Genomic DNA, 16525 nt, shown 5'->3' with positions numbered 1-16525 from the left:
ATTTATCTTGTATATGGGAAACTTAGCAAAACATTTATTTTTTGTCTTAAAGTGCAAAAACTGAATGAATATTCATGACATGCAAAATGGAAAAGGTTAAAAATATTTGTAAAACAAAAAACAAAACTGTATTTATCCCAATATATATATATATATTTATAAAAAAGTAATCCCTCCTTTTGCAAACTAATTCATGTTTTAGTTCACAGTGGTGAAGGAATTTTATTAATTAAGAATTGTTTTATTTGAGGAATTTAGATTAAAAAAATGTTGCACAGACATAAAACATTATGTAGAGACAGAAATTACGAATAGCTTCAATGCAGATTAGTAACTTGTATTAATAATGATACGAATTGAAAGAATGCAGCCAAACAATAATTTTTCTTTGTCAAAATACTTTTATGTTAAAATTACAGAACTTAAGGTTTGAATTTATTATTAAATAAAGGACATACTTTATTGTAAAATTGATTATTTGAGTAAATAGGGTAAAAAATAAAATAAAACCACCTGTACAAACACAAATCCAAACAAATATCAAGAACAAGGTAAACAAATGAAACCAAAAAACAAAATTTTGGAATCACTCTTTTGTTAAATGAAAAGAAAGGACATGAAAGCGTTTGTTTTATCTCTTTTTATGTCAGTTGCACAACTATCTGTGCTGTGATCAGGAAACCATCGAATGTGGATGAGTTTGTGTTTAAATAGCGCCCTCTAGTGGGAGACACTAAAACCCTCAACCAGAAATGGCTAATAAAGTGTCCAGTAGATGGCGCCAAAAGTCTGTTTATCTTCTAATGATTTTGTACCCTTGTGCTATTCTAGGCACTTTCCCATTGGGTGTGGGGTCATCTAGACCCCAAAAGAACCTTTTTTCTTCAATGATTTGTGATCTTCACTGGTTTCCATGGATTACATGAAATCCTCTTCCCCTTTATACACCTTTGTCATGGTACGAATAACACGTCAGTGTAAGGGTGGGGTCATAGGATAGCACAAGGGTTACAAACAGAAAAAAAAAAAAAAACAGTTTTTACTACTTATCTGCACATAATGTATATATAATAATGTACACACTATTTTCCGTGCTGTTTCATCCTGGTGCCACCGAATCTGTCCATGTTTTCTGTTTTATGTTGTGATCATCTCATATTACACAAAACTGTCTGCCATCTGAGTTTCTCTTTCATTAAGTTTGTCACATGCAGTCCATCCTCAATCACTCAGATTCTTTAATAAAAACAGACTCAAACTATTAGTCACAGTCAGCGTTGAGATTAGACCACTGTCAGGATTGATTACATTAAGCCGTGACACCTGCTCATGACGTATACGTGTGTTTTGCACGCACACTTGTGTGTGTGTGCGTCCCATGAAGTGTGTAAGCTTTGTGACCACTGTCAGTCCTTGAATAAGAAGTGTTTTACCATTGAAGTTTACTGCTCCCACATGAGCACTTTGTCACATTAACAAGAAGTCCCAAGTGGAGAAAAGAAATGTGCAATGCCGTCAACTTGAAAATTACAATGTGTGCACACACACACACACGCACACACACCCAAACAACTAGTGGATTTAAGAATTGACCCTAAGGTCATTTAAGAACGCCTCTTGCATTACCAGTAGTTTGCTGGTAGAAAACCACAGAGGTCATAAGTGGTTCTATGTTGCTCAGTCAATCTGGGCGATAAAGTCATCCTTTGGGATAAATATTCTTTCTCTGGAGTTTCATTGCAGCCTTCTAACCTGATTCTGGATTGAATTGGTGTCTCTTATGTGTCAAATCTCCAAGTAGATTAGAAAGTGTACAGCTAGATAGCTCCAACTAATCTCAAAGCAAAAATCACTGGAAAGTAACAAAATGATCTGTCCATGCAGCAAGTCGCTTTTACTCAACAAGAAATCTAATTGTAAGATATCAAAAGCATTCAAAAAGGGAAAAATGAGCTAAAAAGCCAACTGTTAGATGGAATCACTTCAAGTTAAATGTTATACAGCCTAAAAGAAGTATATTTTTGTTAGTTCTAAGCAAATTGTTTGTTTTTTTGAGTCTTTTTGTGCCTAATTATAGTTCATTAAAAACATTTTAATGAGTAGATATTACTTATTTTAGAACAAAATGTCAACAAACTGACATTATGATCTCAGTAAAAGTTGGCCTATCTTAATAAATCTTCATATCTTTGTCCTCAAAACATCTGTGTGAAATGTTTAAAGCTGTCTGAGAGGATTTGATGAAGCTTCTCCATGTTATGAAGTAATTCTGAATACTAAAATCCATTTAAGCGTCTTATGAACATTTCTTAAAACTTTTCATTTTTAGTTTTTTAAGCCTCATATTGTTGAGTGCAGTGAAAGGATTTTGACTCATTTGAAGAATCATTTGTGTATAATTGTATTATTTATTTCTAGATCATAGCTCTTAAATAGAAACAAAAAATCTTGACTGTGTTGATTTTGAGAAAAGTTTGGAAAGGTAAAGAGCACAGAGAAGTTCAAACAAAGTTTTAAATCTTCGCAAGTATCAAATAGTTTGCAGAGCACGTCTTGTGTGTCTCTGTTGTAATCTCATCCAAGTTTTTAAAACTTGATTTTATGTGTTTTGAGCTGAAACTATTCAAGTGCTTCTCATTGTTTGGATTTCTTCTTCAAATCAGACTTTTCCATTCTCGTTGTAAATGTGGAGTTGTGATCCTGCATGTCTGATCCATGACAGCAGAATTTCGTATGGGTTTGTGTGCTCTGTGTGATTATGTGTAGGATACAAGTTCCTACACAACAAGCACTTGAAAAGCTGGAGCTCTGTGCGCTGAACGCTGCGAGCTGCCCGGCCCCTGTGACCCCTGTCATCGGTGACACACCCCTCACCTCTCGAATGCATTTTCAGCATGTCAAAGCGCCGTTCCCCCCACAGAAACAGACACACTTGATTAGAGAGCTCTCTCCAGCTAAAAGCTTGGTTTTCTCTTTATATTTAGAACGTGTCACAGGAGTGGAAAAATGTACACCAATTATTTGCTGCTGTTGCAGGTCATGCAAACGGCGCGCAGGCTTCCCAACTGTAATTCCACGAGTGGCTGGGTGGGCTCTCTGTCTCATTATAGCTGTTGTGTGTGGGGAGATGGAGATGCACAACAAAAACAAGTAAACATGGCCTGCTGCCCACACACCATTCATGAATCTGCATGTGTGTACAACTGGTTAAAGATCCATTCAAACGAAAATCCTGTTTTTGGTGTTTTTAACATGTTCTTGTGGCCTTTTTCTGATGATGGAAGAGATAGATTAAGAAAATTTGGAGTAAAATTGCATTTCCGAGTATTTCTTTATATAAATCACTTTGAATCAGGAGCAGACAAAAAATTGCAGTTAAAAAAATTGCATATTTAAGACATGAAAAAAAAAATGGGCTGGAAAGAATCACTGCAGACAAATAGATCCATGGATGTCTTGTTTCCTTCATCCGAGCTGACATTTGCCTCAAAAGTGGATAACTCGAACATTGCTCGCCATTTTTGTTGCACCGCTAATGTTGGGTTGGGGTTGTGAGGCTGTAAGCTAGCTGGAGAGCCAGTGAATGAAAGGATGTTGGCAAGTGGGGCTGGGTTTACTCCGCACCAACAGCCACAACTCAGAGGTGAATTTCTAATGAACTCCTGCCGTTCTACACAAACTATATCCTAGAAAATGACAGATTATTTGATTCAGGCTAAAAAAGTCATAATAATAATAATAATAATAATAATAATAACAACCAAAAGAGCACTGGTAGCACTTTTAGGATAGATTAAAAGTTGATCGGAGTGGGACTTTAATGCAGAGTGTTGTTAGTTTATAGAAAACCGTTGGCTTCAAACAGTGCAGCAGAAAGTCTCTGTTTGGTAAAGCAGCCAGAATGATGTTTGTAACCCCGGTGCTAACTATGACTCCACCCTTCCATTGACGTGTTCTCCCTACCATGATAAAGGTGGATAAATGTGGAAAGATTTCATGTAATCCATGGACACCAGTGAAAATCACAAATCATTGAAAAAAAAAGGTTCAGCGCACTGTCTAGTGGGTCTAGATGACCCAAGTTCCAATGCTAGAGGATAGCACAAGGGTTAACTTGATCTCAGATCCAACATGCTTCCAGGAAGCCAACGTGGACACACTGGTCAAGTCAAGATGTGATAGCCTGCAAATTCTTCACCCAAAGGTAGAGGGTAACCGTGCATTTACTCAGAGAGAGAAAATCTCTGGTTTCATAACCAAAGAATTAATTTTGCAGAACCCTTTATTTGATGGCTGTAATAACTGCAATCTTTTCAGAATAAGATTTCATGGGTAAAATGTAACTTCATGAAACTCTGCTCTGCCTAATCAAGAGGATGGACCACCTACGGTTTAATGTATTCATGATTTAGTACTCAGGGGGAGCTCAAACCTCCAAATAAACACCTTCATTTCAAATGAACTTCTCAACTTGTTTTCATTTTGCAACCTTAAAAGGACCTGATTGTTGCAATTGAACTGAGTGTGCCTTTGTGACTTATCTGTATGTTGGTTTTCTTCAGAGGTTTTCACTCCTGGTAAAACATTTAAATATGTGTACTTTCTTCTGGGGGGAAAAAAATTGCTGTGCGGTGTAAACTTTATATACACATCAGAAGAAATGAATCTCATCATTTTTTTCTTTCTTGCAAGAAGAAAAACACCAAAATTAACGTTTTCAATATCAAATGAATTTCAGTGACAAGAATTTTGTTTCTTAAAACAAGAATTCTTAGTAAGACAAGTTTTCTTATCACAATTGTGACTTCAGGAGCCTGTTTTGTAGTGGAAAAAAAACTTGTTTGAACCTTTTAAAAACAGGAAATGATAAGGAAATGATGATGAAGACTGATTATTTTTGCCAAAAGTACAAGTCCCTGAAACTAATTTTCGCTGTTATTCGGATGGTAACTATGAAAGCGATTATGTAGCATAAATAAAAAGCAAAGTCAAAACCATTTTCATTTTCAAAATGAAAAAGCATTTTTTGACTCAAAAATATAATGAAAAAGCAAACCACCAAAATGCTTTTTCATTTCCTTCCTCAACACAGCTTATTCTGTCACTTAATTAAAATTAAAATTAAAATGGTATTTGACATTTCATTTTCAAGACGTTCTCTGGTAAATGTGTAGCATAATTCATTTAGAAATGTCTAATTTGACATTCAAAATGGATTAATTGAAATGCTTTTTAATTTTCAAAATGAAGCTGCATTTTTTGACTCAAAATTAAAAAGAAAAAGCAATACTTCAAAATGCTTTATCATTTTATACTTCAACCCAGCTTTTTCTGTCACTTAATTAAAATGATAAATACAATGGTATTTGACATTTCATTTTCAAAAAGGTCCATGGTAAATGTGTAGCATAATTCATTTAGAAATGTCTAATTTGACAATAAAAATGGTTTAACAGAAATGCTTTTTAATTTTCAAAATGTAGCTGCATCAAATGACTCAAAATTCAAATGAAAAAGCAATATTTCAAAATGCTTTTTCATTTTATACCTAAAACCGCTTATTCTGTGTCATAATTCAAACGAAAATGCAAAGAGGGGATTGCATTTGCATTTTCACATCCACCCTGGGAAACTTGTAGCAATATTCATTTCGAAAAAGCATTAGCAGAGGGGAGGCGGGGCGATGACGTCACTGCTTTCTCCCTGTGTCCGGCTGCTGACTGACGCACACACACACACACCAGGAGCAGACTGTGTTAGCGGCAGAGACGAGGGTTTTATGATGGTTGTGAACTTCTGATGAGTTTCCACAGCTTCTCAGGACTACATAGCAGCATGTCCGCCTTCTGCGGTCCTCCTCCTGACGCACCGCGGACAAGCTTTTGTTCTTCGGACCGCCAGCTGCCTTCACATAGCGGAGCGCGAAGCTCCGACGATCGCTGAAGGCGGAAATGCTGCTGCGATCTGAGAAACCATCATATGAATTTGTGTTTCCAGTGGTGTCCAGAACAAAATAAAGACTGATGTAATTCCCAGATATTTACACATTTATCTGCAGCTTCGCGGTGAATTTACTGTTTGATGACACCTGGAGCTCCATCAACAGACAGCAGATTTCTCCATGCTAAACGTTGCTGGTTGGACCAAAAACACTCACTCAGCGCGAAGTTGCAGGAGACTATCTTCATAATGTGCTTTTATTACAGTTATGCTAATATTTTACGGCCTGCTCTGCTCGATCATATGTTTTTAAATCCGTGAGGTCAGACGACGCTAAAGTTGGCTTACGATTCACAGCTTCTGATTCGCGAGGGAGCTAAAGGAACATTCTGCTGCATTTTTCACATTAAGATTACGTAAAACCGGGTCTTGTTCACAAACCGCTGGACCTGGACTGCTCAAACCTGGATCTTAATAAATCAAACAGTAAATTCACCGCGAAGCTGCAGATAAATGTGTAAATATGTGGGAATCAGTCTTTATTTTGTTCTGGACACAGTCAGCAGCCGGACACAGGGAGAAAGCAGTGACGTCATCGCCCCGCCTCCCCTCTGCTAATGCTTATTCGAAATTAATATTGTGACAAGGTGCGCGGCGTGGATGTTAAAATGCAAATGCAATCCCCTCTTTGCATTTTCGTTTGAATTATGACACAGAATAAGCGGTTTTAGGTATAAAATGAAAAAGCATTTTGAAATATTGCTTTTTCATTTGAATTTTGAGTCATTTGATGCAGCTACATTTTGAAAATTAAAAAGCATTTCTGTTAATCCATTTTAATTGTCAAATTAGACATTTCTAAATGAATTATGCTACACATTTGCCAGGGACCTTTTTGAAAATGAAATGTCAAATACCATTTTCTTTATCATTTTAATTAAGTCACAGAAAAAGCTGTGTTGAAGTATAAAATGATAAAGCATTTTGAAGTATTGCTTTTTCTTTTTAATTTTGAGTCAAAAAATGCAGCTACATTTTGAAAATTAAAAAGCATTTCTATTAATCCATTGTAATTGTCAAATTAGACATTTCTAAATGAATTATGCTACACATTTACCAGAGAACGTCTTGAAAATGAAATGTCAAATACCATTTTAATTTTAATTTTAATTAAGTGACAGAATAAGCTGTGTTGAGGAAGGAAATGAAAAAAGCCTTTTGGTGGTTTGCTTTTTCATTATATTTTTGAGTCAAGAAATGCTTTTTCATTTTGAAAATGAAAAAGCATTTCTGGTTTTGACTTTGCTTTTTATTTATGCTACATAATCGCTTCCAAAGGTAACAGCCCCCAGCTGGACACCTCAGCATCCTGCGGAGTTAATTGACTGAAGCTGAGCCATCGAACAAGACATATAACTGCGATTCATGAGGGCTTGGGTTTAGATTTGAAGGGAGTGGGGGTGGCGTGCAGAGATGAAGAGAGCAAGGATCCCATGACGCTTCTCAGTGACATCAGCGGCTATGAAAGAAGCGCAAGAGGGAGATGGGAGGTACCCATCTTATTAAATTTGGTCAGAAGGTCCTATTGGCAAGACAAGATGCTGCTGCGCGACTGAGAGAAAGCGGTGCTTTGCGCGAGCGGAGCGCCTGAATCACGGCATCCCGTCAAAACTTCTTCTGCCTCAAGGACCAAACAATTTTCTCCGTCACTTTCAGACTTCAGACGATTAACGAGGATCATTTTAATGCTGCAAAGACGTTTTGGTGATACATTTGGCTTTGTGCGCAAAGGTTGGAGAGCTTAAAATTTACTTTGCGCTCTCATTTTTCGGAGCGGCATTGGCTCAGCAGGGTATCCTTTTTGGTAACTATTCTTTATTTTGTAAATTATTCTTTACAAATATACCTTGATGACATTTTCCTAAATAAATCAGTATAAATGCGGATGTATATCCATTTTACGCATCTCTCCAAACCAAAACGCACGGGGAGTGTCAACATTTCCCCTGACCCGACCAGCTATCTTCAAGCCGCCTCGCTGTAAATTATCCCTAATTAGATTATTAAAGATGAAAACCTCCCATTTTTGGAGGACTAAATAATTATTCAAAACAAAACAAAGTTTTCTGGGCTGTTTTTGCAGTACCGGTTGACGCATCTCGCGTCAAGACATGCTTAATCTGTTTCTCTTTTTACATTTTTTTTCATGGGAAACTGCTTTATGAAGTGGCAACGTTTTTTCCATTTCACATTTTTTAAATAAAATACTCGCTCTGCGTTTTGACGCACCTTCCTGGATTGTTTGTGTTTCGTAAAATGGACTTGGCCGAACCGACGCGGAGGGTGCAAGGAAGCAGTCATTTGAAGACAGCGCAGTGACAAAAAAAGAGAAAAAAAACAACAACATCCTGAGGTAAGTAAAGCACAAAACGAACTTTCTCTTTAATATTTTTATTCATATGGTGGGAAAATAGTTGTTTTAAATAGTTAATGTCAACATTTTTAAAAAATGGTGTTTCTCTAATTATTACATTCATTCTTTTTTGCTTTAATGTTTTTTTCTCTTTTGAATCAGAGTGGTGACCCCAGTATGGCGTCAGTTGTGGACAGCAGTTGCTCCATGGAGCTAACGGGCTGGAACAGCAGTAAGAGCAGCTCCGGAGCCTCTGCCCCCTGCAACCAGAGCATCCCATCGTCTGCTCCTTACTCCCCTGAAGCCACGGCGGCTTTTGCCACGGCCATAACTTTGATGGTTATCTTCACCATTGTGGGAAACATCATGGTCATCATTGCTGTCCTGACCAGCCGGTCTCTCCGGGGTCCTCAGAATCTGTTTCTGGTTTCACTGGCTGCTGCGGACATCTTAGTGGCCACGCTCATTATCCCCTTCTCCCTCGCCAATGAGCTCATGGGCTATTGGTACTTCAAGTCTCTGTGGTGTGAGATCTACCTGGCACTGGATGTGCTCTTCTGCACCTCATCCATCGTGCACCTGTGTGCCATCTCTTTAGACCGTTACCTGTCAATCTCCAGGGTTACTTACGGACGTCAACGGACTCCCAGACGCATCAAAGCTGCCATTGTGGTGGTGTGGCTCATCTCTTCCGTCATCTCTTTTCCTCCTCTGCTCTCACTCAACAAAAGTGAGAGCAACAAATCTGGGAATGAGAAGGGACCCCAGTGCCAACTGAATGACGAGCGCTGGTACATCCTGTACTCAACTGTGGGCTCCTTTTTTGCCCCATGCCTCATTATGATTCTAGTCTATGTGAGAATTTACCAAATAGCAAAACAGAGGACACGATGCCCCCCAGGTGAGCCCCGGAAGGACGGGATTGGCAGTGCAACTCCAAGTCAGCCCCCAAGACATTTGAAAGCCAATGGGAAGGATGAGGATGAGGATGACAGCACACCACCTTCAACCAAGAAAACCTCAAATGTTAGGCCTCCAACCCTCGCCGTAACCCCTTCTCCGTCCCTTGGAGACTCTCAAATTTCCCCAAATCCCACTGCCAACAATCTCCTGCAACCCCCATCTCCTTCTTCAGCCCTGTCCCCTGTCACCTCTGTGGAAACCTCACCCCACGGTCCTTCAAACCCCTTCCCTGCACCCCAGTCTGGCCCCATGACGAAGGAGGAAGCGAAGAAAGCTAAACGCCAGAAGGCGAAAAAGAATGACAATAATAACGGTGATAGCTCAAGCACAGACAGCGACATGGAGCACAGCCAAGGAGGAGGTCGAGGCAGCACCAGCATGCCGGGGTCGCCAGCTGGAGGCGGGATCCACTCCCCAGCTTCTTTTAAGCGCATCCTCGCTACTTCAAAGGGGGCTCGACTGGTACCAGGAAGAAAATCCAAACCAGAGAGCAACCCTGGAGCAGCAAGGCGCAAAGCGATGGTCAACAGAGAAAAACGTTTCACCTTCGTTCTGGCAGTGGTCATCGGTGTTTTTGTGCTGTGCTGGTTCCCGTTCTTCTTCTCTTACTCTTTACAGGCAGTGTGTCCAGAGACCTGCAATGTCCCTAAACCCCTCTTTACATTTTTCTTCTGGATTGGCTATTGCAACTCCTCTCTCAACCCAGTCATTTACACCATCTTCAACAAAGACTTCAGGAATGCCTTCAAGAAGATCCTGTGCAGTGGCACAAAGGGCACCTTTTTTTAGGAGATGCACATAGAGAAACAATCATTTACATTTCCCGCACACTCAAAGGGCTGTTTTTAACATACGTTAAACTGTGGAGATTTCTGCATGAAATCCACTCCTGAAAGAGTCTTTGCAGCCTGTGTGCAAAGTTACTCTTTGGACCTTAACAAAATATTCACTTGCAGCAGCTGATGGGTGCAGATTGTTGGCAGGTGTGAGAAGAAAACAGGCCACGTTAAGAGAGGACAAGCAGGGTAACTGCTTAGCAGTTCACTTCTACTGATAAGATTGTGAATGCAGCGTTTTATCTCCATATCAGCCTGACTAATGAATACTGCTTGGAATCAAAGTGGCACAGCATCACAGAGGAAATGTATGCACACTATAAACTTGCAGAACATCTACAAACAAGCAGGAAAAACAGTGAGATTATATATTTAATGTGAATAAAGACTTTTTATATAGATGCATATGATGTTTTTTTTTTAAATCAGTTAGGACTAATGGTTAAAGAAGGCAAGAGACCTCAGGTTTCTGTGAGCCTGAGGGCTTTTATTTATCAGCACAGAGCACAAAGAGGACACAAGGTTAGTGTTAATTTCTTACGTCCGCAGTCTTAATTTGTCCAGCTGCAGGGCAAACATGTGTTCCTCGATTTTAAAGTGCAACGACAAGAAAAGGTTTCTAACGATCTTAGATGTGATAGCACAAACAAGGGCACCCTTTCAGACTCAACCCGTGGACTCTTGAGTGGAAAGCCACCTAGTTCTTAGCTCTGCAGGAGTAAAAAAAAAAAAAAGGATCCTTTTTCTTTTTTGAACTGTAGACTTTAAACTGATTATTTGTAGATTTTGTGAAAAGCTACAGAAATGTAATTGATTTGTTGGAATGAGACCCCCTCCCTCCTCTCCATGGTTAGTTTGGGGCATTTAACTGGCCCAAACTTCTCCTCCACAAAGTGGCTTCATTTGAGGCGATAAAATAATCGAAACTGGATTGAGAAACTTTCCACAGCCCCGGTTCTTCTTGATTGACAGTATTAATAGGTAGACATCTACATGGACTCTGAAGGACAGATGAACAATGGAACACTGGATGTGTGATGTAACTGGCTGATTCACTCTCCTGAATTGGACCTCCATATTGGGACTTCTTTTGGTTTGCTGCTGAGAGGCAAGAGGGGATGCATGGTACATTCAATTTTCTCACCAAGACAAAAAAAAATAAAAAATACGAAGAAACAAAAAACGTATGACCATGACCAGCACACGGTCTTTCTGACTCTTTGGGACAAGGGCTGTCAGCAGCAGTGCATCAATTTGCTAACCTGTAATTCTGCTGACCTGTGTGAGTGTTAGCGCAGGTGTGCGTGCGTGCATGTTAATTTTATTGTTTCTGTAAAAAGGTGTCAGTTTCTCCTCTAGCTGCTATGTACGACAGATCTACTGTAATATTGATGTGAGCAGAGACCTGATTTGCTAGCATGGGCCTCACACTGCAGTCTGTCACATCAATGTTGCACGGAGTGAAGGGATCAGACGAATATCGCTACGATGAGATGCTCTTGTGGTTATCAGTAATACAGTGTACATGGCTTTTCAGTGACCGCCCTCAAGGGAACAAAAAGCCTTATGGGATACCAGCCTGACTCAGTGAAATCTGGCTCGGCTGTTTTCCTGAGATACCTGTTTTTCTTTTCTTTTTTCTAGTGTTTGTGAAACATGGCACAAATTGAAACCGTTGCTATTTATTTGAAATGAACCAGTGTTTTCTTTCTGACATGTATCTATAATTCAGTTACTGTGCTTTATTGCTACATATAAAGCAACCTGATGAAAGAGTGAGAACACTGCACAGACTTTATCCTCTGAAATAAGAACAAAATAGATTGGTTTTGCCATCAAGCTTTTGCTTTGTGAGACTGAACTATATTTAAAAGCTGACTTTGTGTTGAAATGAAGAAAAACCTTTCAGTATTGTGCATAATGCAACCTTAGTCATGTTATCATCCAGCCATGATAGAACCTTTCATCATATATACAAGCACATTCCTGGATGGACCATCTAGAACCCTTGTGCTATCTTAGATGACCCCACCCTTACATTGACGTGTTCTTCCTACCATGACAAAGGTGGATAAAGGTGGAAAGATTTCATGTAATCCATGGACACCAGTGAAGTTCATAAATCATTGAAGAAAAAAGGTTCAGAGCACTGTCTAGTGGGTCTAGATGACCCAACTCCCAATGTTAAAGTGCCTAGGATAGCACAAGGGTTACGTGAACAAAAAAAAAAAAACCTTTCCTTGCCGTTGCAGCAGTTGTCAAACTTCCCCTGGAACATTTATCGAGCAAAAAATAAATAAAATAAAAAAGAAATTATCAATAATACCTGCAGCCAATTTCAGCTGAATGAATTGCAGAACATAAAAGCTACAATCCATTTCACACAGAGCTGCTGGGAGATTTAAATAACTGATTAAATCATATATTTGTGAGCGAGAGCTCAGTTTAACCTTCCTGCACTCATTTGAAATGGTTATTTTCTTAAGAAATGCAAACAGATGTAGCTACAAAAATAAAATACAGCAAAAACAACCATAAAGGTCATGGGTTTTGTTTCCAATAAATATGAGCTGCAGTGATGCCTAAACACGCCGGTTTTAGCTTTGTGTGTTAAGACTGCTGCTTTGTTTGTTTTCCAAAGCTGAATTTATGACTTAAAGTTGACAGATGCAACAATTTGCCTCTTGATCACATCCCTTCCAGCTGAAACAGCCTAAACTGTCTTTTCCCCAACTGTGTTTGGACCAAACTTGATCTCAGCTCTGCAATCTTCCATCTGTCATCCGCCTCCTCCAGTTTGGAAATAAAGCAAGTTGGAAAAAACAAACACCAGTCATTCTGCAGTCCGTTTATTTCATGCATTTTCACGTAATGAGGCGTCACAGGAAAAGAAGGCACGATCATTTCCAGGAACATGCCCAGGAATGCGTGTTTGCAAATATGAAAGTTTAGTGTTTTTCCGCGAGTGCTTTTTGAAGCTAAGTGCAATATAAAGCAATTTGATGTTGTCATAAAGCAGCCCTGAATGACAACACAACTTCAGGAAATAGTCCATAACATTGCGGGCTGAAGGCTGTTCAGGATGTCACGGGGAAATCTCTTATCACAGTGGGAAATGAGAAGTAGGCTGCAGCAGAAACAGCCTAATGTTGCCCACCGCAAACAAATGCAGAGCAGACCTGTAAGGAATTAGCGTATGTTGCCAAATGTCATGAGAGCTGGATTCCATTCAGGAGAAGAGGTGCTTGTTGTGACAGCTATTTGTGCTCCAGGTCATCTGAGCTTTGATGAATTGTGATTGATTTATGCTGATGGGCAGTTCGGAGATTTCTCTGCACCAAGTTAGGTCACTCTGTCTCTGCTCTTCCTTCACAGCAAGCAGTTATTAAACATGTAACTGCAAAGTGGTGCCCCTCCTTTATCTCAAGACAGTTTAATTTCCATATTCATAGCAGTGTTTTCATTCAAGCTGCACGAGGAAGTGAACAGATAGGTTATCAGGGATAAATGCGGAAAGCAGGGAAGTCTAACCTACTTGGAACTATATTAAATATCTGATCTACAGAAAAAAAACCTTTAACTGTTATCTTAAATTAAAGACTAAAATGTCACAAAGCATTCATTTTTCAGCTGTGCAGGGTACTACATGCACAGTGATCTATATTCATATGGACAGTGTCTCTAAGCCCCTCATTCTCGGACTTCAACAAGAATACAAAGCAGTGCCGGTCAGGGCAACGGACACTCTGCCGTGAGGATGGATGGCCTGAGAAGCAGGTTACAAAACACTCACATTAACCTCTGCTGCACTTCAGATAGCAAAAATTCTGCACACTCCAAGTTCTTTGTAAGGAGAGGTGCCTCGAGCAAAGCCAAACATTAACACGTATTTATAAATTTATGATGGATGTGGCATTTTACCATATGAATATGCATGTGTTGACAGGGCATTCTGCCACTGAGCATTTCCCTTTTCCAGTCTCGTCAACGTTGTGAGGCCAGATACATTTTCCCCCTCTGTAATTTGGCTGTGGAAAACACCCAAGAGGCAGGATGAGAAATGAGAGTCGACGAGAGGGAGGCTTGCACTGTATTCAAGATGGAAACATTCAAATGCTCTTTTGCTTTTTGAAGTCTGTGATAAAAATGTCATTTTTAGGGGACACAGGCAATTATGATAAAAATCTTTGTGGCCGCTTGTGTGTGACTGTTTAACAGAGTAGCGCTCCATGCAGACGTGTGTGTGTATGAATGTCTGTTTTTCTGTATTGTATGGAGGGGACTGCAGCCTGATAGCACACTCAAGGTGTGGGAACAAAAAATGTTGTGGAGACCGAAATGCTGGTCCCTACCAAAATAACATTAAATTCAATATAAACATGGTCCAGGGAGGGAGTGTCCTGTCAATCCCTGTCAGGGGTTCTCCCACATTCCACAAAAACTAACTTAGTGTGTTTGGGTGTGTGTTGAGGAGATAACTCAGATCCGGACTCTATTGGTAGGTTATGGTACTACAGGAACACACACGAAGACAAACACCACATTCACAGTTTGGTGTCAATGTAGGGACATTTTGTTGGCTGTTTTATAATTACTGCTTTAATATATTGCAACTCTTTCTATTCATAATTGTTAACAAATCTTATTCCTGAACTGATTAGTGATCAAGATCTACCTGAATTTTGTCACCTATAGAAATTTTTTGTCCCTTGTTTTTAATAATCTGTAGTGTTGATAATATACTTAGAATGCTGAAAATATTATAAAAGATAAACATATGCCATTTGTGCTCATATGCACAAAAAAATTAATAAATTAGAATAAACCTGTTTATCTTGCATCTGCATGCTTTGTCTCTGCCTTAAAAATAGACAATAAAAAGACCCATCTTAAAAAAAGGGGGGGGGGGGAGTAAAATGATTATCTCATAGCACGTGTAAATATATAAATATGGTACAATTTATGTAGCTTAGAATTATGTTATTCGTCCAACTTGCTTTTAGTTTTGTGTTTGAAACATCTTGAATTCCGCCTTTTTGCCAATCAAAGCTTAGTTACTCAATCCTTGTGTGACTGTTGGTCAGCTATGCTCCGAGTAGAAGGTACAAAGTTTGTTACTTGCTCATACCCTATGCTTTGGCTTTGGTTAATGGTTGGATGCATTATCTGTATGTTGTTGTTTCCCTTTCGGCTTGTCCCATCAGGGGTCGCCACAGCGAACGCATTATCTGTATACTCTCTCTATAATCTGTATAAATTATTTCCTACATGAATTTTGTTCTACTTGATGGATTAAATGATAAATTGTTGCGTGTGATGACATAAATGGAGATCTATTTTTTGTTAAACTTGCAAAAGTTGGCTTTTACAGATGCAAGTGGCTGAGTAAATTTTCTGCGGGTGGGTTTCAGCCTGTGCCATTTTGTTCATATTATTATTACAGTATTTTTATTTATTTATGTTTTTTACATTTTTGTCAAGTTAATGTCAGTAGTCTTGTGTTACGACTCGTGGGGGGGACGGACGACTCAAACTAATAGTCGATTAAGGCCGTGAAGACTTCACACCAGATCCAGGTCAGTGGGTCCGGGATGCAGACCACAGAGATGGGGGGCTGCTGGCCAGGATCCTGCAGTGGCTTACGGTTCCCCTTTTTTGTGTGGAACTTTTGTGTTTGTTTTTTTTTTTTGTGATTTCAGTGTGTTGTGCACCCTTTGCGGATTTAAACATACGCTTTAAGCCATACAGACCCTACAGGCCCTGATAGGGTACCAAGAAAAGGGCTCGTGGCATGTGCCAAACAACGAGTTAGTACAGGTCTTCACAAACATTTCCACCTTGACACTGGAAGAACCCTTAATTCCAGCATGGCTAAAATTTGCCACCATCATCTTGGTCATTTTCAAGACCCCTGAATAAAACTTATTTTCAGTGATGAAATTAGTCAATGCGATAATAGATCATTTAATGCGGGGGTTCACAGGACAATCAGGAGAAGAGTGTGAGAGAAGGAGATTCTTGCTGTGAAGAAACACGATGTCGTTCATCACAAGTTGCATTCAAAAACAGAAATTGGTTGGTCCTTAAGTTATTTGTGAAGAATCACATCACAGCCCTCAAAAACAAGTTTTAGAATTGGAATTTAATTTTGTTGAAGCATATTTGCTGTTTTTTCTCTCTATCTTTTCTTCTAATTTGTGCCTTTTTTCTTGTTAATTGTGGCACAACTGGGAAAAAAACATAAGCAAGAAATGTTATTTTTCCTTTAAAGACCTATCTTTTGTCACACATGTGAAAAGGGCAATCTTAAATGGTTTTTACACAACAATCAAGTACTTTTTTTTTAGCATGGAGCATGTGCCAATTCAAGAGA

The 16525-nt window shown here is 39.2% G+C and overlaps 1 protein-coding gene across 1 annotated transcript; it reads left to right on the top strand.

The window, feature by feature from the left end:
• Positions 1-7377: 7377 nt before the first annotated feature.
• On the top strand, positions 7378-11328 carry LOC101157221 (alpha-2B adrenergic receptor). The gene is made up of 2 exons (XM_011478922.3): positions 7378-8353; positions 8516-11328. The coding sequence occupies exon 2, from the start codon at positions 8531-8533 to the stop codon at positions 10103-10105; it is 1575 nt and encodes a 524-aa protein (XP_011477224.1). The 5' UTR covers positions 7378-8353; positions 8516-8530; the 3' UTR covers positions 10106-11328.
• The last annotated feature ends 5197 nt before the right edge of the window (positions 11329-16525 follow it).

The sequence above is a fragment of the Oryzias latipes genome, chromosome 9 (genome assembly GCF_002234675.1).
Source record: "Oryzias latipes chromosome 9, ASM223467v1".
Taxonomy (NCBI): Eukaryota; Metazoa; Chordata; class Actinopteri; order Beloniformes; family Adrianichthyidae; genus Oryzias; species Oryzias latipes.
Note: the sequence above shows the minus strand (reverse complement) of the source record. Positions and strands in the feature narration are given on the sequence as shown.